Source organism: Talpa europaea, assembly GCF_964194135.1.
Source record: "Talpa europaea genome assembly, chromosome: 5".
Lineage (NCBI taxonomy): Eukaryota > Metazoa > Chordata > Mammalia > Eulipotyphla > Talpidae > Talpa > Talpa europaea.
In genome coordinates this window covers 21,094,503-21,119,941 of record NC_140071.1, presented here as the reverse complement: position 1 = coordinate 21,119,941, position 25,439 = coordinate 21,094,503, and the positions used below count along the sequence as shown (strand labels likewise).

The 25,439-nt window shown below is 38.7% G+C and overlaps 1 protein-coding gene across 1 annotated transcript in view; it reads left to right on the top strand.

Annotated features, from left to right (window-relative positions):
- The window catches only part of PLCXD3 (phosphatidylinositol specific phospholipase C X domain containing 3), a gene marked incomplete at its 5' end in the record, with an annotated part of 122,229 nt that overhangs the window by 62,173 nt on the left and 34,617 nt on the right, over positions 1-25,439 (top strand). The window contains one exon of the mRNA XM_084233208.1: positions 12,184-12,892. Coding sequence (XP_084089334.1) covers positions 12,184-12,892 — 709 coding nt within the window. The remainder of the gene's footprint in view (positions 1-12,183; positions 12,893-25,439) is intronic.

The following is a 25,439-nucleotide window of genomic DNA, read 5'->3' as shown; positions in this document are numbered from 1 at the left end:
GTATCCATGCTGAATACTTCTCGAAATAAAGATAGGGGCTTCCCTGGAGGCTCAGGGGTTAAAGACAGTGCTCTCAAGCTATTTCCAGCCACTGCCACATGAGTTTGATCCCCATCCAGCCAGGGAGCAACCTACATGGCAGAGCAGACCTCTCCTGTCTCACCCGCTGCTCTCCTCAGTAGTGTATTTCAGTGGATCTGCCTGTTCTGCTCCCCACTCTCTCTAGTGAATCCTCTCACCCCCTGCACCTCTGGCTTACACCCTAGTTCTTGAATGCATAAGTAAATAAATTATTAAAAAAAACAAAATAAAGATAATTCTTGTTCTCTCCCACTCCCTAATTTAGACCCAAGGCCAAGATAGACAAATGACTTTGTCAGCTCCCATTGTACAGGGAAACCTCACTTTCATTAAGTGTAGAGTTGTACCATAGTCCTCTGAGGGTCTTAGTTTTTTGTAAATATTGCTTGTCGGGCCTCAGGCCTTTCTGCTGTGTGTCTGTAAAAACTCAAAGCCCTGGATTTTTGTATCAGTAAGTGTCCTCTGATACCGAAGACTTTAGAGCTGTCTTATCCACTAGATTCTGTTGTATTTGGTTTGTTTTTGGCCATTGGAGAGTATCCTTATTTTTCTATGAGCACAGCTATGTATTTTTTTAAAAATAAAATATAAAAATGCATTTTTGTGTATTTATCTCATAGTAGGAGATTTAAAAACATCCTAGTTTACCAATTGTACCTTTGCAGAGGTTGAAACCTATAGCCCCCAAAGCAGATACAATGATGTATAAAACACTTTAACTCAAGAAACTTAATTTGAAAAAACACAATGAAGTGCAGAAACTAGACACTTTACTGAGACTTGAAGTCTGCTCATACTGAAAACTTGAAACCCTTCTCCTACCTTATAGGCAAGGTGGCCTTTCCCTACACTATAGGAAAACTTTTATAGTCAACAACCTAATTCAGCCCAAATCCACTGCAATTCAAGTAAACTGACTATTAGGAATGGATGACGGAATGTAAAAATAATAATCTCTTTAGCAATATTCTCTAGAACGTTTCACCTAAAGTTCCTTAAAGGCAGGGTCCATTTAAAAAAAAAATTACAGGTAAGTTGGTGGTGGATGCACTATGGTGGTAATACCTGATGGGGGTATCCCAATATTACTTCGATTAAAAAATATAAAGACATTTATTTCAGTTTATTAGATACAGAGATTGTCTTATTTATTTTTACATCTATCATAGTGTTTAGCACGTTTCCTGTCATATTGTAGGTTCAGTATTTGCTGATTTGATTTGAATTGACTCTTCCAAACTCAATGCAAAGAAGAAAAAAATAGGCCTTAACATTTTCTCTTGTTTTTCCCATTTTAGCATTAAAACTGGGCCTGCAGACAGCAGTTGCTTTCCTATGTTCCACAGACCTTGTGACTTTCATGATCTAATCTTGGACTCATTCACTTATAAAGTATTTTCTTGGCTTGTATAAAAATAAATAACTTGTCACTAGGATTTATTTCTTTATTATTTGCAATCTTGTGTGGTCAAGTGTTAATTCCCAAATTAAACATAAACTACCAAATGTAATACAACGAATGACATGGCTTATTATGATTTCTGTTGATTTGGTTTGGCTTTCATCTCAACCTGAGGTCATCAGAAAATGATTGGTTGCCATAAAAGATGATTCCAGCTCTCATTTTCCTTTTTTTTTTCTTGAAGAGACCAAAATTGAATAAGAACATGGAGTACATATTTGGCCACAATTTAAATACAATTTGAACAATTCCTACAGGAAAATAGCACAAATAGTTTGTGTTTTGTTTTTTTTTAAGTGTTTATCTTTTTTTTTAAGATTTGTTTTTATTTATGCATACAAGAACTGGGGTATAAGCCAGAGGTGGGGGGTGAGAGGATTCACCAGAGAGTGGGGAGCAGAACAGGCAGATTCACTGATATACACTGCTGAGGGGAGCAGGGGGCATGACACGAGAGGTCTGCTGTGCCCTGTGGGTCAGCAACCTGGCTGGGGATCAAACTCATGCTGCAGTGACTGGCCATAGCTTGATAGTGCTGAGACTTCATCCCTTGTGCCACCAGGGAAACCCCAAAGTGTTTCTTTTTTAAAAAAGAATTTCCTTATCAAGTACAGCAGTTGTTTGAGGTGTTTGTTTGCATGTTCTACGTCTGGGCCTCAGCATCTAGATGGTATCAGGCTTTTTTAGCAATGGAGGAGTCTTTGGGGTTAGGTCCTAATTATTGAATCATTAGCAGTAAGGACAGGGAAAAAAAGAATATGAATGAAGAAATAGAGATGTGAGGCATCAGGACTGAAACAAGAAGCACATGTTTCTCAGAAAGAGCAGGTGAGAAAGGTATGGGACCAGAAGAGGGTCATCCTCAGGAGTAAGTGGCAAAGGAACCCATTGCCACTTGTAGGTCCATGATTTCCACAACCTGCTTTTTGTTAGTGTCCTTTACTTGTCTTTTTTTTTAAGATTTATTTATTTATTTATACAAGCACTGGGTACAGTTAGAAGCGCGGGAGGGTGAGAGAATTCACCAGAGTCAGAGCGGGGAGCAGAACAGACAGACTGACGAAGTATACTTCTGAGGGGATCAGTGGGCATGGCAGGAGAGTTCTGTCGCGCCATGTGGGAGGCCAGGGATTGAACCAGCGCTGCAGAGGCTGTGGCAGCTTCGCAACCCAGCTCTCAACCCCTGCGCCACCGGGAAGGCCCTGTCCTTTACTTGTTTTAAGGAAGTTACACAATTCTGAGAGGAGACAGAAGGAAGTGATAAAGTAGGGAAGGAAGAAAGAGTATGTTAAGTTTCTCCCAAAATGGGATTACTGAGTTTCTGAGCATTTATTATAAAAAAAAAAAAATAGGATGTGGCTTCCTTCAGTATTCTTTACATGAGAGGAAACTCAGAAATGCATGCTAATTGAGGCATTGTTAAGGTATGTGTCAGCACATGCAATAACATGCAATCATTTAAACAATGTCTGAAAACTATGGGGGAAACCTAGTACCCATGTTCTAGTTTTGATGATAAATTCCAATGTGTTTGGTACACAGTGATCAAACTACATAAATATGAATGTGTACGTATGCATACTAAAAGGATATATGGCTAAGTGGATAGTTTTTCTAGGATAGCTCTCTTAGGCTAGACAAATTGCCTATCTTCACTTTAAAACTATATTTACTGCTCTCACAATTGCTTTGCAGGGGTAAAAAGACAAAGTATTTATATTGGGGTATGGAAAATGGGGTGGGGTGAAATTGGTCCAGCAGGACCACCAGCCTCTGAATGAGACTTTTGATGTCATTTTCCCAAAGTTTTCTTCTCTGTCTTATTCTTACCATGAGAAGTAAAGAAAAATCTTGAGGGCCTCCCTGGTCGTGCAAGGGGTTAAGCATCACACTGTAAAGCAATGCACAGCCTCTGCAGCACAAGTTCGATCCCTGCCCGGCTAGAGAGAAACACACGTGGTGCAGCAGACCTCTCCTTTCTTGCCCGCTGCTCCCCTCAGCAGTGTATTTCAGTCAGTCTGCCTGTTCTGTTCCCCACGCTGTCTCTGGTGGATCCTCTCCCCCCCCTTATCTCTGGCCTGTACCCCAGCTCTTGTATGCATCAATAAATAAATCTTAAAAAAAAAAAAAAAGAAAGATCTTGAATAGCAGAAATAGCTGTCTTCTTTTATATTCACTGCTAGGCTGTTGCAAGACTCATATTAGGTGCTCATTAAATACTAAATTAGTGTTCACATTTTAAGTGTCATTACGTGTTTGTTTTTTTTTTTTCATTTTATAAGAAGCAAAACATCCATTATCCAGTTCAGATGCAATGTAGAGTCATGGTTTTTCATTTGAAAGTAAGACAAACATAAAACATTTTATATATATATATATATATATATATATAACATAAAAATACATGCAAACATATATAGAAGTCTCCATGATTAATACTTTGTATAGCCATAATCATTGCAGGCAAAACAATAACAAATATGTACTTTGGGATGAATGGTTTGGGAATGTTGATATGACATGTAATATATGTTTTGTGTATGTTCTTGGATTTATGGGGTAAAATATATAAAATTAAGGTGATCCATTCAGTATCTTCTTAGGTCCAATAGTAGAACCTGTGTTCTAGTTTTTAGAAACCAGTCGGTGTGTGTGCACCAGAACTACAGACTTGGCTTGTTACGCTAGCTTGGCTGTGAGTTTGTAAAGCAAGAGGAGGTATGCTCTGCTCTACACACCCAGAACTCAAATCTCAAGTCTGTATGATAGGAAAGGGAGGTGGAATGAAGACCAAAGGAATAAATAATCCCCATGCCTCAAACACTTCTTTGACAACAAAAGATCCAGCTGTTGGCAAGAAGTGGTGTTTTGTGAAGGCATCATAGAATCAAAGGCTTGTATTTCAAGGAGATGTTCTTTTTGTAGCACAAATATGATTAAGGGTAATGTGTTATTTCAGATTTTCATTATTCATAAAAGGAAAACCAATAGTGCCAGATATGCAAGAACAAAGCTAAATAGGCTTCAGAGGCCTTCTGGCTCTCAAATCTAAGAGAATATAATGATTGGACTGTTTATTTGCTATGTTTCATATTTGTTTTCTTTTTAGAGGGAAAACACTATAGAGATTTTTTTTTCCTTTAAAATAGTTGGTTTTAGTGTTATGGGTATGTTTTTATCTAATTTTCCACTGCTTTTTCCCCAGACTTCATTCTTTCTGCCCAGGTAACCAGGGCTGCTCCTGTGGTTAGGAATATTCAAGACTGATCTACACTCTGGGGTCTGTCCTTAAGGGAGGCTTTAGTGGGGAAACCAGAGGAAAAAGGATCATTAAAAAGATGTCAATGTCAGACCTTCCTGGTGGTGCAGCAGTTTGAGCACAGTGCTATGAAGCTGTCTTCAGTCTCTGCAGCACAGGTCTGATTCCCAGCCGGACAGGGAGATACCCACATGGCACAGCAGACCTCTCCTGTCATGCCCGCTGCTCCCCTCAGCAGTGCTTCTGGTCCGTCTGTCTGTTCTGTTCCCCACTCTGTCTCTGGTGAATTCTCTCACCCTCCCACACCTCTGGCCTCTACCCCAGTTCTTGTATAAATAAATAAATCTTTTTTTTTTTTTTAAAAGATGTCAATGTCTTAAAAAACTAGCTCCTAAAGAGGAATGGGCTGACTGTGTGGCCATCAGATCTTCTTCCTGCTTTTCCCCTGACCCTTATCATGCATGTGACTTGAATATGCTTCTCTCTCAAAGGCTGTAGTTGATGCTCAGTTTCAGGTATCTGTCCCAAGGATTAAACTACTGGGGAAAGATGATCATGGAAAAAACTGTCCTATATTTGGGTCCCCCTTAAGTGGCCTGGGTTGAGGGAGAGCTATGGGGTCTAGATCTGTCTATTAGGAGCAGAACCTGCTAGTGGAAGAATCTGGAATATGTGTTAGAAGCATAACCTTCCAGAGATGATGTGGCTTGGTACTACTGCATCTGGTAGAGGAAAGGAAATACACAGTCCAAGGAATCCAAATGAAAGATGATTTTAAAACACATTCATGTAGTTAAAGCACCTCTAGATGTATCAAATTTTCATTTATAATTCTAAGAATTTATGGCAGCCATAAGTATTTGTGACCCTTCAGTGCAATTCTTATTCATTTAGCCAGTATTCGGTGAGGACATACTATGTTCCAGATACTTAGTGCTCAGAGTTCAAAATACGGATCAATTAGTAGTGATAATGGTGTTAATATTTATTATTTTATGTGATCCATGTTTAAGTGCTTATAATTTACTTTGATTTACAACTTGTTTATGTAGATAGAATAATCAGTCCCATTTATAGATTAGAATATTGAGGAAAGATACTATTTCACACTATGAATATTTATTGAGTCTCTCCTATGTATGTGCCAATCACTGTGCTTTTGTTGGGAATACAATAATGAGCAAGACACACTAGATACTTATTCTCATAAAATTTAAATTCTAGTGGGAAGAGGTAGATAAGGAACAAATTAGCAATTGAACAAAATGAAACTTGAAGCTGTTGATTAATACTGTAAAGCAAATAAAACTTGATCATTTGCTAGGGGCTGACAGATAGGGGAGGGTTGGATAAGACAGATGCTTTAGGTACAGGAAAGTTTACTGCAAAGATGGCATTTAAGCTAAAGCTTGGACAAAAGGTTCCAACCATGTAAACAACTAATTGCAGAACATTGCAGGCCCCTGGAAGAGAGAACACGAGTGCTGAGTTAGAATGAGCTTAGTGTGTTCCCTGAGTAGGAAGAAAGCTGGTATGACCGGTGTCCAGCAAGCAAAGGATGGTCCATGTTGAGTGACCTTGGAACCCTGTGTTACATGCCACTGTAGGCTCCAGGGATCCAGTTTCTTCCACCTTCATGGAGTGTCTTTGGCAGCAGTGAATTGAGGGAGGACCAGAGAGTCTGCTGTGCAGAATGAATTTTCTTTGTTTCCTTTTAGATAAATTGCATTTCTCTCTTAGATTCAGACTGTCTTGTCCTTTTGCAGGTAAGGCAGAACAGAAAGCCAGGAAGAGTGTGGTTTTCTTCTGTTTGTGTCCCAGATGAGTCTGTAATAGCTATGTCCACTTTGAGTTCTTTTCTACATTCTTTCTACATTCTACTTTGAGTTCTTTTCTACCTTGATAAAGTAGTCAAGGTCAATTGTTGTTCACAAAATATGCCTTTTTTTCCCTTTTATCTTTGCTACATTTCTTTCATGGACACCTCACCCCCATCTTTCTTATTTAATCATCCTTGATTCATACTTCTCCTGACTCACTGCATGTGGTAGATGGTCATTATGATTCTGGAAATAGACATCTGAGAGAGAACAGCTGGGTGGCCTCAAGGACAAGAGGGATGAGGCTTCTTTCTGCTCATATCTGCTACTGCCTTGTTCTTATAGCCAGAGACTTGTGTTTGGCTTATTAATAAGGATGTGCAAGTTGACTTGCAGAGTTCAGATGAATATTTCTAAGTAAGTAGTGTTGGTAAAAATAGCCAAATTATCACACAAATTATTGCTGTTTTATTAATAATTTGTATTATTGTATTTATTAATAATTTCTTTTATTAAAGAAAAGGAGTAGTACAGATCTTTTTCCTTTGTGACAGACACAGCAAAGCATTCAACCTATAACCAACAATACAGACATTATGCCATCGCCTTGCACTTGGAGATCACATCTGCAGGAATGTGTGCATCAAGCATAGGTGACACTTCAAAAAAATTATTGATTACATAAAAAAAAAGAATCCTCTGATCACATTTGATCGGTGGTTAACAAATTGATTGCCAGAGCCACACAGGAGACTCTGATGGCTGGTTAAGAAAAAGGAATAAGACTAATTAATACAAAGTAAAAATCAAAATCAACAAGCAACTATAAACCAGAGACACACAACGGGGTGGGGGGTGCAGGGAAATGAAGGATTAGGGTCAAAATAAGGGAGGGTGCAATTGTATGGGGAATATAACCAAAATGAAAATGCATACTTTGTGCAAAAATGAAAAATGATGTAAGAGTTATATAAAATAAAATATTAAAAAATAAAATAAAATAAAAAGAAAGAAAAAGGAATAAAACAGCATTTATCCTGCCCTCCCTGTACTTTCTACCTTTTCTTTGTTTCAGAGTAATCTAATCATTAATGAAAGAAATTTCTTCTTTGTAGGAAAATTTCCGCTAATAAACACAGGAGCAATGTTAGAAATAGAAAATTACCTTGCAAGCCCTTAAATGAGATGATGGATCTAAAAAATATCATCAAGGAACAGAAACTCGTAGTGGAGGGATGAAGTCAAAATATCTGTCTCCACTCATACATCTCAGCATCACTTCAAGGAGGACAAGCAAGCCTGTGCTTTAGAACATGAAGCAGCAAGCAGTACCAAGAGCACACAGGACTGAGTTTTTGCTTAAAAATGGGACTTGAATAAAATTGAACTTCTAGATCATTATATTATCTCCTCTGTTTTTGAATTTTTAAAACTTTTCAAAACTTTTTTAACAAAGAAAATGTATAGACTTAAGGACTGTAGGTATTTAGGGTCTTATTCTTACCATTTTGCTTTGCTTATCAATTATCTATAAACCATTCTGTTCAACTCATACTGAATTACTATTTTATTAAACATAATATATATCACTTATCACTTATTATACTATGATAATGGTGGTTTTTCTTGCCTGTTTCTACTGTGCTATGAATTTCACATGCACAGAATCCAGATAAATCTTTCATACTGTTTTATTTTCATATTCTTGGGCAAATGCATGACATAATATATATATTTAATAAATATCTGCCAAATGCCTAATATTATGGAGCAGGAAACAAAGTATAAGAAATATTGATAGAAAGAACTGCCTTTCCTTACCTCCCTTGGTAAGTGCTGTTACTTTAATCTCCCAAGCCTCTACCTCTTCTCAGACACAAACAGAATTCCTATCATGATGTGTTGCACACAATAGGTGCTTGATTTACTTAATACATTTTAAAGAGCTAGAAATTGCAACATTACAAAACCAGTACCATACAGAAGCATCTAGTGTGGAGATGCAGATCAATGAATAAAAGGTGACTTTCTGCATGGTTTAATTTTAGCCTAAAAGATTTACTATCTTGAGAACTTGTCAGAATAATTGAAAGAATTTTTGAAGTAAAATTTAAGAGATTAGCAGAAATAAGTGGCAAAAGCACATATTCTGTTGGGTTTCAAACAATCCCCAAAAGCAATGCCTCATGTATGATAGTGTTCAATTGCTGTTCAGAACAGCTTCAAGGTAGAATAACACAGTGAGAAGTGTGTGAGAGATGAGTTACAGGTCTGGAAAAATGTGTGTACGACAGGTAGGCAGGTGATTGAGAGAGCTGGACTTCTGCTTTTGGAAATTACTGTTGCTCTAGATCATTCTTTCTCAATCTTGTTACTGCTGACATTTTGGGCTGAATGATTGTCTGTCATTCATTCTTTTATCTGAAACATGGTTTTCAAGTATGGAGAGATGCACATGAAAAAATTAAATTCTGCCTGTTTCCAACAAATTTTAAGAAATAGCTTTCTATTTCATTCACTTATTCAGATCCAGAGCAAACAGGCTTGACTAGACTTGATGGGAGTGGCCTGCTCTTGTCTGTGTAGAGATGGAAAATCAAAGGCTAAATTGAGACGCTAATTTCAGAATCAGAGGAGCAACATTAATGCTTAGGTTCAGGTTCTGGAGACAAAAAGAGATAAGAGATAAGGAGCCCAGGAATACTGAGTCAATGTAGGAACCAAAATCAGAACTGATAAGGAAAAAATGTTGTGCATGTAGCCATAAAGAAATAATGCTGAGTAGCCCTTCTTGCTCCTGGGTAGGGTTTAAAGGGTTTTAAAGACTCAGAACTAGGCCAGACTTTTTCCTCTCAGTTTTTAAAAGGTCATAAATATTGCTGTATTTTTAAGTCCAAACAAATATGAAATTTAATGGGATAAGGAAAATGTCTAAACTATTCTGAGTGAAAATAGATAGATCACAAAAATATTTCCTTTTTGGCCAACATTAGATTATGTATTTCTCCCAAAATGCATGGATGGTGTTTTGTATGGATTGATGATGATTTAATTCTCCTGTCCAGATAATATTGATAGCATGAAGAACCCACAGTGCACCACTTTGCACCTGGTACTGTGCACGCACCCAGAGGCATCCAGGTCAGAATGAATATTGATGGGGACACCAATGGTTCCTTCTGACTGTTGTTTTTATTTCTAACTTTCCTTTATTTTGACTTTACTAATATATTTTCTTTGACTGTCAACAAATACTTTAATCTAGAAACTATAATATCCTTCTACAGGATTTTCAAAACTTGTAAATTTCTGAGGTTTAAAAAAATATTTGCTGTAGAAACATGATAGAATGGAGCAAAAAAAAAAAAGTTATGGAAAACAAAGAACCACTCTTTTCTGGAAGAAGAATTGAATCTATCAAATTCCCTTTATATTTGTTACCAAATTATGTCTTCTACTAGATGATAGAAGTAATCAATTACTTTCATCCACTTTTTCAGATGTCTGGAAATAAATATTTTAGTTTCCTTTTGACTCTATTTTGAGGGATTATTCATTTATTTATCCTTATTTTAATCCTAGATCACTTAATTATAGTTATTAAGGTCATCTTTTTTCCCCTTTCTTTAAACATACACTTGCTATATTTTGAATCACAGTATAGTTTGTTTAGCTTCTTCATTTATATTAACAGCTGACTGAACACCACCTAATACATCAATATGTAGCAATTTAAATCCCTATTAAAATTTTCCAATGCTAGATCCAACTGCCAATTTTCTTATTGAAAAAGTTCTGACATTTTCTTCCCATATCATCTAGTAGCTAAATAGATCAGACAGTTCCAGATGAAATTAAACATGGCATTTCTGTATTTTGGGTTACCTTTCATTGTTTGAAACAAAATCTAATAATTCTGAGGAGCTATCTGTTCCAAATCTTAAAGGTTATGATTTGCAAGGCATCAAGGTATTTCTTAAAATATTTTCTCTGAGAGTGTGCCATAGTATCTAAAGTCTGTACTCGTGATTTGTGATTTCTATGATAGTTTAATATATACTATATTAATATATTGATATATACTATATATTTATATACTATACACTATATAGTATATATTTATATGCCATATAAATATACTGGACTAGAATAAAATTACATTATACCCTGTTATATGTATACCCCTATATATACTATATATTTATATACTATATACTATATATCATATATTAACACAGAAAATACTAATATATAAAGTGATGTAGATATGGGTTGACATATTAATGGAATATAATACAAATATTGTGTCACTGAAAAAACAACTGCTTTAAATAGCTTATAAGACAAAGACCCTAAGATGATGGATGATTAACACAGAGTTGTGTGTGTGTGTGTGTGTGTGTGTGTGTTTGGGTATATTTTGGATTGTCAAAGTGAAAGAACTAGATAAGAATATGCTGCAAGAGAACTAAATTGGGGGTAACAAGGTATAAGGAAGTCTGAGTCACAGATGGGAAATGATGTCATCTGCCCTTTCTAATGTGTGAAAAATCCAGGATATGTAAATTTAATTTTCTCTATTCAGTAAGGTGTGCACAAGAGTTAAAGGAGTCTTTAAAAAATACAATTAAAACTTGAAATAATTTTTCTTTGTTTGCACCAATAATAGCTTAAATGGCTCTCTGTACTTCCAGGCAAATCATACACATGTTCATTGCTACATGTCTGGAGTTTTGATATTTGTAACTGCCCAAAATAAAATAATTAAATAGACTTTCCTTGTTCTTCCCAAGAAGAAATTCTTCTAAATATGGAAACCAATTCCAAAGAGAGCTTTCATTGTTGGGGAGGAAAAAGCATAGTTTATTAGTTAAGTTTTAAATGCTTTCATTTTTGTTAGCTTGTAAGAAAAAATGTTTATATAATATATAGAAAGTACTTGTCCTCACTGAGTTCTCAGTTGCCCAAATGCAGCGTCAGGAAGGATGCTAAGTACATCAGCACAGACTGTTCTCTTCCTTATCTCTTCCTTCCTGTGTCCCTGTGACTTCTTGTGCTTTCCAAAATGTATGAGGTAACCAATCATACCAATCATCGAAGAAAGGGTTTCTTTATTCATTGAAAAAACTCACCAAGCTTAAAATCAACCCAAAATAAATGCAAAAGCAAGTTGTAGACCAAGTATTAATATTTAGGAACTGGTAAGTCCCCAGCAATCCTAGTTCATGAATCATCAGTTATGCCACCTATAGAGAAAGCCAGTCCTAATGGATGCATTAAAATTTTGGCCAACCAAAACAGGATAATCATTTGAATTCTGAAATATCAATCAGAGGGGATTTTTCTTATTTTATCATCAACTTGATCTGTTGAAGTGCTCTGTGTACTATTACTAGGTTATAAGAAGTTTCCTCCTAAGACATGAGAAAGAACAATGTAATTGTTGCTTAGCATTTTCTTTGGCTCATTTAAGGGAGAAATGTGGACATTGCAAGAGTAGAAATAGTTGGGATAGACAAAGGACTGGAATAAAATTACATTATATCCTGTTATTCTCCTAGGATCTCATGATTCCTTCAGTTTCTACATTGATGAAGCCTCTCCAGTAGGGCCTGAACAGCCAGAAACTGTCCAGAATTTTGTCTCTGTGTTTGGAACTGTGGCCAAAAAGCTGATGCGGAAATGGTTAGCCACTCAAACGATGAACTTTACTGGTCAGCTAGGAGCCGGGATTCGTTATTTTGATCTTCGAATTTCCACTAAGCCCAGAGACCCCGACAATGAGCTCTACTTTGCTCATGGTTTGTTCAGTGCCAAGGTCAACGAAGGCCTTGAGGAGATCAATGCATTTCTCACAGATCACCGTAAGGAGGTCGTATTCTTGGACTTCAACCACTTTTATGGGATGCAGAAATACCACCATGAAAAACTGGTGCAAATGCTGAAAGATATCTATGGAAATAAAATGTGCCCAGCAATTTTTGCCCAGGAAGTTAGTCTAAAGTACCTCTGGGAGAAGGACTACCAAGTCTTGGTCTTCTACCACAGTCCAGTGGCTCTGGAAGTGCCCTTTCTCTGGCCCGGGCAGATGATGCCAGCACCCTGGGCCAACACCACAGACCCGGAAAAACTGATCCAGTTTCTTCAGGCATCTATCACCGAGAGAAGAAAGAAGGGTTCGTTTTTTATATCTCAGGTGGTGCTGACCCCCAAAGCCAGCACTGTGGTCAAAGGGGTGGCCAGTGGCCTCAGAGAAACCATCACAGAAAGGTAAGTGTCCTTAAGGTATTAGGGGAAAGTGTATAAGTAATTAACACAAATTCACAGAACTAGTTAGTGATGGAACTAAAATTCATATTTATGGCTATTAGTTTCCTAGGGTTGCTATAATAAAGTACCACAAACTGGGTGGTTTAAAACAAAAGAAATTTATTTTCTCTCAGTCCCAGAAGCTACAATCTGAAACCAAGCTGTTGATTGCATTGATTATTTCTGAGGGCTCTATAGGAGAATCTTTCCCATGCCTGTGTGTCCCTTTGTTTCTGGTGATGGTTGGAGGTTGTATCACCCCAATTCTGCCTCCATGTTCATGTAAAATTCTCCCTATGTATCTCCATTTTCTTTTCTCTTAAGACACTGGTCACATTGGATAAGGCCCACTCCCATGACCTCATCTTCACTTAATCATATCTACAAGCACCCAATTTCTAAAAAAGGGTATATTTAAGAAGAATTAGGGCTTCAATATATATTTCTGTAGGTCACAGATCAACCCATAGTATCATGTATTTTGGCTCCATGTCCAATTCTCTTTTCATAACACTTCTTCCACATTTGTGTAGCACCTCATAGATTATAAAACCTTTTTCCTACTGTTTACAGAGTCCTTTTACATACCCTGAGAATTAGATATTATCTAACAGATAATAACTGGGGCTCAGAGAAGACCACTTAGACAATAAGTGATGAAACAAAGCCATAAATCCCATTTTCCTTTACATTATACTTTGTAGAATTAGTCTCCAGAGAGTGGGCATTCCATTGGTTGAATCCAGCCATAATTGAAGAGTGGCATTTACCTACAAGGTGAATTTGACCGATCACCAAGGATCTTTGTAACTATTTCCCCTTAGGGTGATACAGCATGTAGAACTGTAAATAATATTTATTCTTTGTTGTTACAGTATTTGAAGATGCAAACATTGAAAACAATACCTATCAGGCTTTTTAATCTAACTTCAATTAAGATTTTAAATTACAGTATGGGGACAGAGCATAACATTTTGCTTCAGTTCAAGGTCTTTGTCAATAAAGACAAGAAGAGGAGGAGAGAAGATCTGGAGGGGAAATAATCATGGGTAGCTTTAGAGTATAATGTATTTGGTGGGGAATGGTAGGACAAAGAGGCTTGTATGGAGCAGGAACACACCTCCAAGAAAAACATTAGCCAGAAAACTTCATCTTGTGATCCTGGGAATGCTATAAAATGACATTTGGCAGTAGAGTGACTTACTCAGAGCCATACTGTAAATAATTGGCTCAGCATGAGGATAGATGGAGTGGAGAAAGAGAGTGTTTCAGGGGTGCTTGGAAGTATTTTAGTGCGCCAATATAAGCTAAACTGAGGAAGTGAGAAAACATAGAAGGAGACATATGTCATAGTGAAAATGAGGACAATTTGGTGACTAGTTAGCTTTATGACATGACTAGGAGACAAGAATTAAGGATAAAGTTTTTTCTTTAGAAGAAAATAGGTGATGAAGGTATTCACAGAGGCAAGAGACAAAGACACAGGAACTCAGGGAGGAAGTATGGAAGCTACAATGGGAAATGATAATTTATTTTTTTGCAGTGCTGCTGAATGTTTTATTTATTTATTTTTTAATAATAAATTTTATTTTTATATTCCCCATACAATTGCAACCCCCTTATTTTGACCCCAATCCCTCCCCTCCCGCCCTCTACCCCCCATAGAGTGTCTCTGGTTCATAGTTTTTTGTTGATTTTGATTTTCACTTTCTTATAGTTATTCATTTTCCTGGTCCCTTATTTAAGTTTTCTAGATTCCTGCTATGAGTGAGACCATCTGGTATTTTTCTTTTTCTTTCTGGCTTATTTCGCTGAGCATGATCCCTTCCAGCTCCATCCATGTTGCTGCAAATTGCATGTGTTTATCTTTTTTGAATGCTGAGTAATATTCCATGGTATATATGTACCACATCTTCTTGATCCAGTCATCTATTTTTGGGCATTTGGGTTGTTTCCAAAGCTTAGCTATTGTAAACAGTGCTGCTATAAACATAGGGGTGCAGGTGTTCTTTGGAATTGATGTTTCTGTGTCCTTTGGGTAAATACCTAGGAGTGGAATTGCTGAATCATATGGGAGCTCTATGTTTAGTAGGTCCAGAAATCTCCACACAGCTCTCCATAGTGGTTGGACCAGTTTGCACTCCCACCAACAGTGCAGAAGAGTTCCTTTTTCTCCACACCCTCGCCAACATTTGTTGTTGCTAGTTTGTTTAATATGTGCCATTCTCACTGGTGTAAGATGGTATCTCATGGTAGTTTTGATTTGCATTTCCCTGATTACAAGTGATGTTGAACATCTTTTCATATACCTGTTGGCCATTTGCATTTCCTCTTCAGAGAAGTTTCTTTTTAGCTCTTCTGACCATTTTTTGACTAGATTATTTTCTTTGTTGTTGTTGGACTCATCAGCTCTTTGCAGATTTTTGTGATCAGTCCTTTATCATTAGTGTTGTGTGCAAAAATGTTCTCCCAGTTGGTGGGGTTTCTCTTTGTTTTTGTTATTGTCTCTTTTGCTGTGCAGAAGCTCTTTAATTTGATGTAGTCCCAGCTGTTTATCTTTGCCTTCTACTGGTTTTGGGTTTTTTTTGTTGTTCTTTTTCTAGATCTTTGAACTTCGAGATTAGGTTGTTTCTTTGAGTTCTTTCTTTTTTCTTGATGTGAGCTTCTATTGCTATATATTTTCCTCTTATTACTGCTTTTGCTGCATCCCATACATTTAGGATATTGGTGTCCTCCTTGTCATTCAATTCAAAGAATTTTTTAATTTCTTCTTTGATCTCCTCATTAGTCCAGTGGTCTTCCAGTAGTGTGGTTTTTAATCTCCATGAGGTAGGAGAGTTCCTTGCCTTCTTTTTATGGTTTATTTCTAGTTTGATGCCTTCATGGTCAGAAAAGATGGTTGGTATGATTTCAATCTTGGTGTGTCTGTTGATGTTTGTCTTGTGCCCCAGTATGTGATCGATCCTGGAGAATGATCCGTGTGTGCTTGAGAAAAATGTGTACTCCGTTTTTTTGGGGTTTAGTGTTCTATAGATGTCTGTTAAGCCCAAATGCTCTAGGTCCTTATTTAGAGCTTTAGTGTCTTTACTTATTTTTTGTCTTGTTGATCTATCCATTGTTGATAGTGGTGTGTTGAAGTCTCCCACTACGTATGTGTTTTCTCTGATGTTCTGTTTTCAGAGATGACAACAGTTGTCTGATATATTTTGGTGCTCCTTCGTTTGGTGAGTATATGTTAATGAGTGTTATTTCTTCTTGAAGTATTGTCCCCTTGATCATAATGTAGTGACCGTTGGGGTCTCTTTTTGTCTTTTTGAGTTTGAAATCTGTTTTATCTGATATAAGTATAGCTGTTCCTGATTTCTTTTTTGGTCCATTTGCATGTAGAATTGTTTTCCATCCTTTAACTTTGAGTCTATTTTTATCTTTTGTACTAAATGTGTTTCCTGGAGACAGCAAAAGGTTGGGTTTTGTTTCTTAATCCAGCCTGCAACTCTGTGTCTTTTTATTGAAGAGTTTAGTCCATTTACATTTAGAGTTAATATTGATATGTTAGCATCTGAATTTGCCATTGTGTTTGTCTTTCCTTTGATTTTATTTATTTATTCTTTTAATAATTTTTTTTTGGCCTTCTTTCATTATTATTCGTCCCTCTGAGTTTCTGGCTTTAGGATTCCTTGTAGTATTTTTTGGAGTGGGGGTTTAGTCGTAATGAAATTCCAGAGTTTCTGTTTGTCTGGGAAGGTCCTTATTCTTTCTTCATAGAGGAAGGAGAGCTTTGTGGGATAGAGTATTCTTGGTTGGCATCTGTTTTCTTGGAGTCTGTTGACTATGTCCCTCCATTCTCTCCTTGCCTGTAGTGTTTCTTCAGAGAAGTCTGATGTCAGCCTGATTGGCTTTCCTTTGAATGTTATCTGTTTCTTCCCTCTTATCAGCTTCATTATTTTTTCCTTGTCCTGGATTCTTGGGAGCTTTACAATTATGTGTCTTGCTGTATTTTTCCTTTCGTCGTGGAAGTTTGGTTTTCTTCTTGCTTCTTGTATATCAATTTTCAGCTCCTTCTTCACATTTGGGAAGTTCTCTTCAATTATCTCTTTGAATATTTTCTCTGTTCCTACATCTCTCTCCTCTCCTTCTGGTATTCCTATAACTCTTATATTTCGTTTCCTCATGGAGTCAGATAGTTCCCGAAGTCTTTCTTCGGTCTTTTTCCTTCGTACTTCTCTTTCCTTTTCTGTTTTGGTTCTTTTTATTTCTGTGTCTTCAAGAGTACTTATTCATTCTTCCATTTCATCTATTCTGCTTTCATTGCTTTTCCCAGAGTTCTTTAGTTACTCCATTAATTCTTTGATCTTGCATTTCTTTTGCTTCCCCCTTTTAGGACTCAATTTCATTCTTCTGTTCGTTGATAATTTTTTCATATCATTGTTTTCCTTTATGACTTCTGTCACTTTTTTAATCATGGCAATTTTAAATTCTCTTTCTGGAAGGCTCAGAAGTTCTTCCAAGTTACTGTCGTTGCAATCTGGGGGGTGGTTTTCTTTTTGTAGTGTGCTTTTTTCCTGAGGAGTTGTTAGGTTGCGTGTGGTTCTTCTACTCCCTACTGTCTGTTTTCTAATTTGTCGTATGCATTGGGACACTGTGTTGCTGGGACTGGCCGGCATCTTGGGTGAACTTCTCTGCTCCCCTCTGGTTCCTCCAGGAGCCATCTGTCAGTTTCAAGCAGTCTTTACTGAAGAAAGGTCCCTGTTCTACAATGCCGATGTGGGGACACACTCCCCTGTGCGCCTGGTCTGCCCCAGCGGTGGGTTCCCGCTCCCCCTCTGGGCTTGGACTGCAGGCCAGAGGGGGCCTGGTGCGGGCGAACTTCCCCCACTCACCTCTGGCTCCTGAGGGAGTTTTCTGCTGTTTTCAGGCAGTCTTTACTGAAGAAATGTCCCTGTTCTAAAATGGCAGTGCGGGACACACTCCCTGCGCGTCCGGTCTCAGGCACACTCCTCTGCGTGCCCGGTCTGCCCTGGCCGTGGGTGCCCGCTCCCCCTGTGGACTCAGACTGCTGGTCGGAAGGGGCCTGGCGTGGGATAACTTCCCAGCTGGCCACTGGCTCCTCCAGGAGCCTTCTGCTGGTTTCAAGTCGCTAGGTGGCGCCAGAGATCTCTCCTAGAGCCCTTGGGGAGCGGCTGGCCCGGGGCTGTGTGCAGGTCTCCTCCTGGGGTCTCTGTTGTTCTCTAATGGCACCTTGAGCCATTTGCTCACCTCTGCAGCGAATCCTGCAGGGTTCTCCACAGCTCCAGTTCACGGGGTGTGGTGGCTGAAATAGTTCCTTTCCACTCACAGTCCCGCTTGATGCGTAGTTTGTTCTTGTTGGTCATTTTAGTTTGTTTTTTTCCTCCTATCTGTTGGTCGGAGAGTGCCGACTTTGTGGGTGGGGGAAGGGAGCAGGGTTCTGCGCTTTCCTCCCTTCTAGTCCTCTTTTATGGCAACTTTCTTCTTTGGGTAGTTTGCTGGAGTTGTCCGTTTATCTTTTATGTCCCAGTTCTCACTGGGACCTGCCGTTTTTTCCTCCCTATTAACTTTTTTAAATGGGAGATCTTACTCGCAGCGTCTCCTCGCCGCCATGTTGATCTGCCTCGGGACATGATAAATTTAAAGTGCTAGTGGTCAGCTCATTGGGAATATAGGCCAACTTATTTGGGGATGGTTGGTATTTTGGGGCAGTGAAAGCCACAGTCATTGGAGGGGAAAGGTTTCTCCATACAAAATCATAACTTCCTTCTGTTATTCAGATGTGGGCTGAGATCTCTCTGCTCCTTGTACTCCCTCTGCAGGCACAAGGCCTTTCCTAAGATTGAGGCTAATATCTAGATTTCTTCATTTCTATGGTATGAGCTGTTGCTGCTTCTGAATTGCGTCATTTTACATATTAATTGTCCTATGTGACCTATCCATATCCCACTCTCTATAAGCTGAAATATAAAACTTTCTTCTTACTCAGTTTCACCAATATTTTTGTTAAAGATTTATTTATTTATGCATACAAGAACAAGGGTCAGGTCAGAAGTGTGGGGGTGAGAGGATTCACCAGAAACACAGTGTAGAACAGAACAGGCGGATTGATTGAAATACACTGCTGGGGGGAGCAGTGGGCGAGTCAGGAGAGGTCTGCTGCACCATGTGGCTATCTCCCTGGCTGGGGATCGAACAGCCTCATAGGTTGCATCTTAACCCCTTGTGCCACCAGGAAGGCCCCACCAATATTTTTTTAATCATATTATCCTGAAGTTCTGAGAAGACAGGGGGAGGTTTTATAATCATAAATATGCAGGTGATTTTAGACTTGCCTGTATTACAAGTCTTCTGGCCTACAGTATTGTCCTCTGATGGCATCTATACCGCTTTTCACACATCTCAAGTCCTCTGATAGAATCCTCTCCACCTCCTTCTCCTTGACCTTTTTTCATCTCTTTTCTTCCTCACCCACATATTGCCTTGGAATCTTTGGACTTCCCTCCAGATTCACCAAATTATTCACCTCTTTCCTGGCCCTAAGTCTAGCTCAGCTAGTTCCTTCAAAGTATTCATTAGAACAAGAAAGCTTTTTTTGTCTAGTAACACCTCCTTTTACAAAAGTTAATTGTTCTAGGAAATAACTTACCACCTCTCTTGAATAATTAAATAGGAGAGAGTTATATACACAAAAGAATGTGTTATTTTCAAATTTACCCCATAGGCTTTCCAGATGTGAGGAGTCCCTGAGGACACCCTAGAGGTGGGGAAGAGGTAGGAGGAATACAGGTCAGGGTGAGGCTGGGGGATGTGGGTGATCAGACCCCAATTTTCTCCATTTTCTAAACACCTTAGATGACAGAGCTCTATTTCTAACATTTATATATTGGGCAGCCCCCCACCAACTCTGCCACATTTACCTTCTGCTGTGTAACTCTGTGTTCAAGGAAACACATATTTCCATATAATATGTGTTCTTGGCATTTGATCCTGATTTTACCTGTGTGACAAATAGCTCTTGGGAAGTGAAGAAGAAAAATCGACTCAAGGAATAAGTGACTCTCATTTTCTATCTTGTGGCACATCAGGCAGTTAGGACTTTTCAAGTTGTAAGTCAAACTACTTTGTGATTACTTATGCCACAGTACAGAACTACTAAACAGGATTTGTGGAAAAAAGATCAAATAAGTGAGGAAAGTGCCCCAAATTAAAAATTGACACAACTCTCTCATAAAAGATTCACAATGCACATCAGCAATGCACATCAGCATATAATTTTTCTAACTAGTATTTTAGGAAAGAATCCTGTGTGTATTGAACTAATACAGTGATCTCCAAACATTTAATTGTTTTGCAGATAATACTTATTATCAGACCATGGAATTAATTTTGAAAACTGTTCTCAGCCACCTGCTGTAATTCAGAACTTCCCATTTGCCTCTAGTTGATATATCTGAGCTAGTAGAACTGTATCATTGCAAAAAAAGCAAAATGGGAAAAGAATGAATTTAACAAGTAGAACAAAAGACAGTAGGTAGAATTGACTTTTTTCCCTAATATTATGCAAATTACTTGCAAACAATTTGTAAATATATCTAAAGTATCACATTTGTGCCATAGGCATTTTCAGGTGGAAATTAGTCTCAGAAGTACCAGGAAGACATTCTTTTAAATGAATTGCAAAGCCTGTATTTTGAATGGGATGTTAGTATTTTGTTTTGACATCTTTTAGCTCTGTATAGCGTCCATAAGAAAAGGATATTGTTATTTCTTGAATGGTTCTTGCAAAGGTAACTTGTTTACCTCCCAAAGAATCAGCTAAAGACGGTTGGATTCCCCATGAATTATGGAAAGTCTCTCTACTTGCCAAGTCGTGAAGCCCATGAAGACTTTTTCTTCTATTTCCATTTTGCTATTATGCTAAAGATGCTTATTTAGCCGGTCCTATGTTAACACTAAAAGATGAAATGAAACTATCCTTTGCCACCGCAGGAGAAAGTACTAGACAATTTAAGACCCCTATGGTCTTTCAGTATTTTCATCTTCAAAATTGGGAGTTTGAACTATATTATGTCCAAGATCTTTGCAGATTCGAAGGTCTAGCATTTGACTAATTTCTCAATAATTTTTTATTATGACTAATATATGGATTAACAAAACTCTGGGCACATGCATTTAGAAAACAGTGTTTGAAGGTGTGGGTGGCTTTCAGGGAAACTAAATTCAGCCTAGATTTAGGTAACATAGCTTTCATTCTGGTCACTGATTCCAAATACTGCAGATGTGTTTTCTACATTTTAGCAATGCCAAAAGACACAGATTTTTATTTCTTAAAGACCTATTTTTAATTTATTTTTCAAGCTCCAGCTTTTACACCTCACCCCCACGGAATTCACACATTCTTAAAAAGAAGGTGTGCAACTTGAGTCAAGTCTTTCCCTAATTTGTGGAAGTTTATTAAATTAAAGGTTTTTTTAATTTTGGTTAAAAAAATCAGTTAAACCACCTGTCAGATTTTTTAAGGAGCAGTGAATGCTTGCAAGTAAATTAATGCTGAATTAATTTAGACAATATCTATATATAGGCCAACACTTTAAATGATGATGATGATGTATACTAATGTTAATAATAGAGATATTAAGCGCTAGTTGTTAAATATTATGTTAGCTACTTTATATGTACATATTACTTGATATAATCATCATAAAACCTTCCCAAGTACTATTGCCATTCTACCTGAAAGATGAAGGAATTGAGCCTTAGAAAAGTTAAGTAACTTACCCAGATAATACAGCTAAGGAAAGATGGATTCAGAATTTAAATCCAGCTCAATTCAGATTTTTTTTTTTTAAGATTTATTCTATCCATGCACACAAGAGCTGGGGTATAGGCCAGAGGTGCAGGAGGTAAGAGGATTCACCAGAGACAGAGTGGGGAACAAAACAGGCAGAGTGAACGAAACACACTGCTGAGGGGAGCAGCAGGTGAGTCAGGAGAGGTCTGCTGCTCTATGTGGGTAGCTCCCTGGCTGGCTGGGGATAAAACTCATGCTGCAGAGGCTGCAGACTGAAGCCCATAGTGCTGTGCTTAACCCCGTGCGCCACCAGGGAGGCCCTCAACTCAGAATTTAAATCCAGCTCAATTCAGAATTTAAATTGCTCAATTTGTAGTTTAGTCATAAAAAACAAGCATGTTTGGACGCTTACTTTTTTCTAGACACTGTACTTCGATTGTGCTTCAATATATGACATCAATTTTGAGCTCTACTGCCTGCTATCTGTAACAATTTTGTTTTCCTTTCATTATATGACTGCATCTAGATGAAATCAGCAAATTATTTAGGTGAACTAGGTTCAGTTTAGTTCTTACCTGTGGAGTAGTTACTATGAGTAAGTCTGTGTTAAGTGCTGTGAAGCATATTAGAAGTAATAGGACACCATTATTCCAATCTGTTATGGGGCAGAATGAGGGGTACCCCAGAACTCCCAAGTCTGCACTCTCTAAATGGGTACTGCCATCTGCTGCATCAAGACAAAACATACTAGTGCTAAGACTTTCAATAGGATATACCTTTAATAAAATTAGTGCGCAATAAAGAGACAGGAAAGAGAAAGAGTAATTTCCAAATCAAGCACCCAAAGTTACATATCCCCTCGTGGGTAAATGCTCAGCCAAATAGGGTTGGCCCAAGGCAGGACCACTGAGGCCTAAAAGCTTGCCACAAGACTAAGGCACTTCTGGTGGGGAACCATAGGAAAGGGCAGAAGGGGCCAGGCAAGTCTGGGATGAAAGGAGCAAAATCAAAATACTAGTCAAGGAGAAGGCTGCCATTGTCAACCTCCCCATCAGTCTCTCACCAAGGTCTGTTTCAAGTATCTCCTTCTATGTCCGTGAAGTCCTTGGTACAAGTCCCAGGCTAAAAAGCAAATGCAGCTTCTGATCCATGTGCCTCCTCCAGATCTTTCTCTTGATCTCCTTCCTTCCTTCTGTCAATCTTCTCAAGTTTCTCCTCCCTGCTCCGCTCCACCCTTCCTTGGGTGGGGCAGGGAACCTAGAACCTCTTCTTTCCCTGAGGATTACCATTATACCACCACCATATTAACTTGGTTTTAGGAAATCTGGAGAGAGTCAAACTCAATATTTACCAGTCACACACAACTACCCTCCTTCCCCACACACCCAACCTCATAGAGTTCTTCCTTAATTCTAATCTGTGATTCCCCTCCCCATAGGCCCTGCCATTATTTTTCAGATTTCCTTGTTCTATCAATAAGGTAGAACTGTACATCAAAAATAGCTGGCTGCTCTTGGCATCTTCTCTCCAAGTCAGTTCTAGGATTATGGTGCTGTGGAAGCCTGGCAAAGGCTCCTGGGAAGGAGGCTTTGTTCCCCTAGGCCCTAAAATACATTACATGGATGAAGCCTTAGTAACTTCCAGACTCATGTCTCCCAGCAAAACCAATTAACATTATGACACTTTGCAACCCACTGCCTCCCCACGCCTGATTTCAAACAGTAACAAAGAAGATTCTGTAACAACTTCCAACGGAGAGGCAGTATGACAGAAGAGTGATTTCAGTCTGGGACCTGCTGAGATGTGGCAAGAGGGAGGACTGTCTGTTACTCTGCTTTAGCAACTTTTGACACAAGACTTTTTGAAACAGGAATGTAAGTGAAGCATTCTCTCTCTCTTCTTCACCTGCTGATGCTGTGAGATTAAAGCACAGGCAAAACAGTCAGGTACCTTTGAGTGTCTGTCAGAAAATTCAAAAACAGGAGAGAATTTCAAGCTGTTGGGAAGTCAATGTGTGGAGTGTGTCTCTGTGTGGGGGGGGGGCACGGGGAGGGAGGGAGAAAATACCCTTTTCTGAAGCATGGCATAAGACAAAGATTCACCCACTGTAGCAAACTCTGGATCTCAGATTTTCCCTTATGTGGAATTGCTAAGCTAGAGGGAACTAGTATAGCACGTAACTGGCACTCATAAAAAACTGAGAGCAGGTGGGTTGGTGAGGAATAGAGGGAATAAAGTTGGAATGTTCAGACAGTATAGTGAATCAGGTTGTGGCGTAACAGTTGGGCTACTTGAAACAGTCCGAGGGGTTAGGGAGGCTTGTTTGTGATTTGAAATGAGCAGTAATGTGATTTGTTCGTAGATGAGTAAGTAAGCGATATTTGATTCAGGAAGTGAAATGAACCAGAGATGGACAGCTCAGGCCACCTTTGAGACCTTGAGGAGGGCTGTCAGACCAGCTCTTCTTCTGTCCCCTGTAGGCAGCGCTCCCAAGGAGGAGTGCAAGTCCATTCAACTGACATCTCAGCCAGGAGGAAGAGTTCTGTTCTGGGGAGATCTTTGGCAGGGAGGAAGGGGTAAGTTTTCTGTGGTTTCCCTTTAGCCACAGATCACCAGGCATGCCATATAGTCAAGCACTGGGTTTATTAGCTAAAACGAGGAAGAATACACACTGTGGAAAACCCTAAGACATGTCACAGAGAAGGTTGGAAAGGACTTCTCTAAGTATTGGTGCTTACATCGGGAGATTTAGAGAAAGATTGAAGGAAATAGGGCATCTTTTTAGATTAGATTTTGTCAGAAAGCAAGAACAGTCCACAACTGGGTATTTCAATAAGTTTTATCCGTAAGGCTAGAGTGATGATAAATTGTAATTGGTCAAAGATCTTGCCCATTCATTTTAGTCTAGAGAGTTCGATATTTGACTATTTTGTGGGTGTTCTTGCTTTTGTGCTTGAACAAAATTATACTCACTTTCTCATGATCTCAAGTAACATTGTCTGAGGTTGTTGGCTGGAGTATCGCTCCTGTCCAACAGGAGAGTAGCGTGGCCTAACTCTGAGTGTCCGCCCAGCTTCCAGGTATTGCAGTTTTGTTTTAATTTTCTTTTCCCCCTTTTTTAGTGCTAGGTGAAAAAGCCTTATCACTTATTGCCACTGGATTTGAAAACCTCTGGTATGGGGTTAGACTTTCTGTGTACTGCTATTTTTACTCTTTGAAACAGTTGGGGCAATGCTCATGCAGAAGTGATCCTACCGAATCCTGACTTGGTTCCCTTTGCCAATAAAAGGAAACAGAGTTTGAGGAGAAGGGAAATTGTTTAATTTGCCAACATATTGAAGAGGGCAGCAGACTTGTGTCTGAAAGACGCATGTCCTGCTCTTTGGCAGGGGGCAGAGGTGTTTTCCAGAGTTACAAGGGAGTGGAAGGGTGGTGGACAAGGATCAGCCTGTCTTGCAACACAAGCGTCTGGAGGTCTTGATTGACGTCAATTTGCGTAGCTATCACCTGGTCGGCAATGCAGATATTATCTTCCTAGGGATGCTCTTTTCCCTTAGAATGTAAGAAACCAAAGTTTGTTAAGCCTAGAGGTTAAATAAAGGAAATGGGAGAGCTTATCTGATGGGACAGAGAAAGACATATGCTTTGTTGCTGCATCAGTGAGACCATTTTGATAATGAGGTAAATCAAAGAGTTGGTGATACCCCA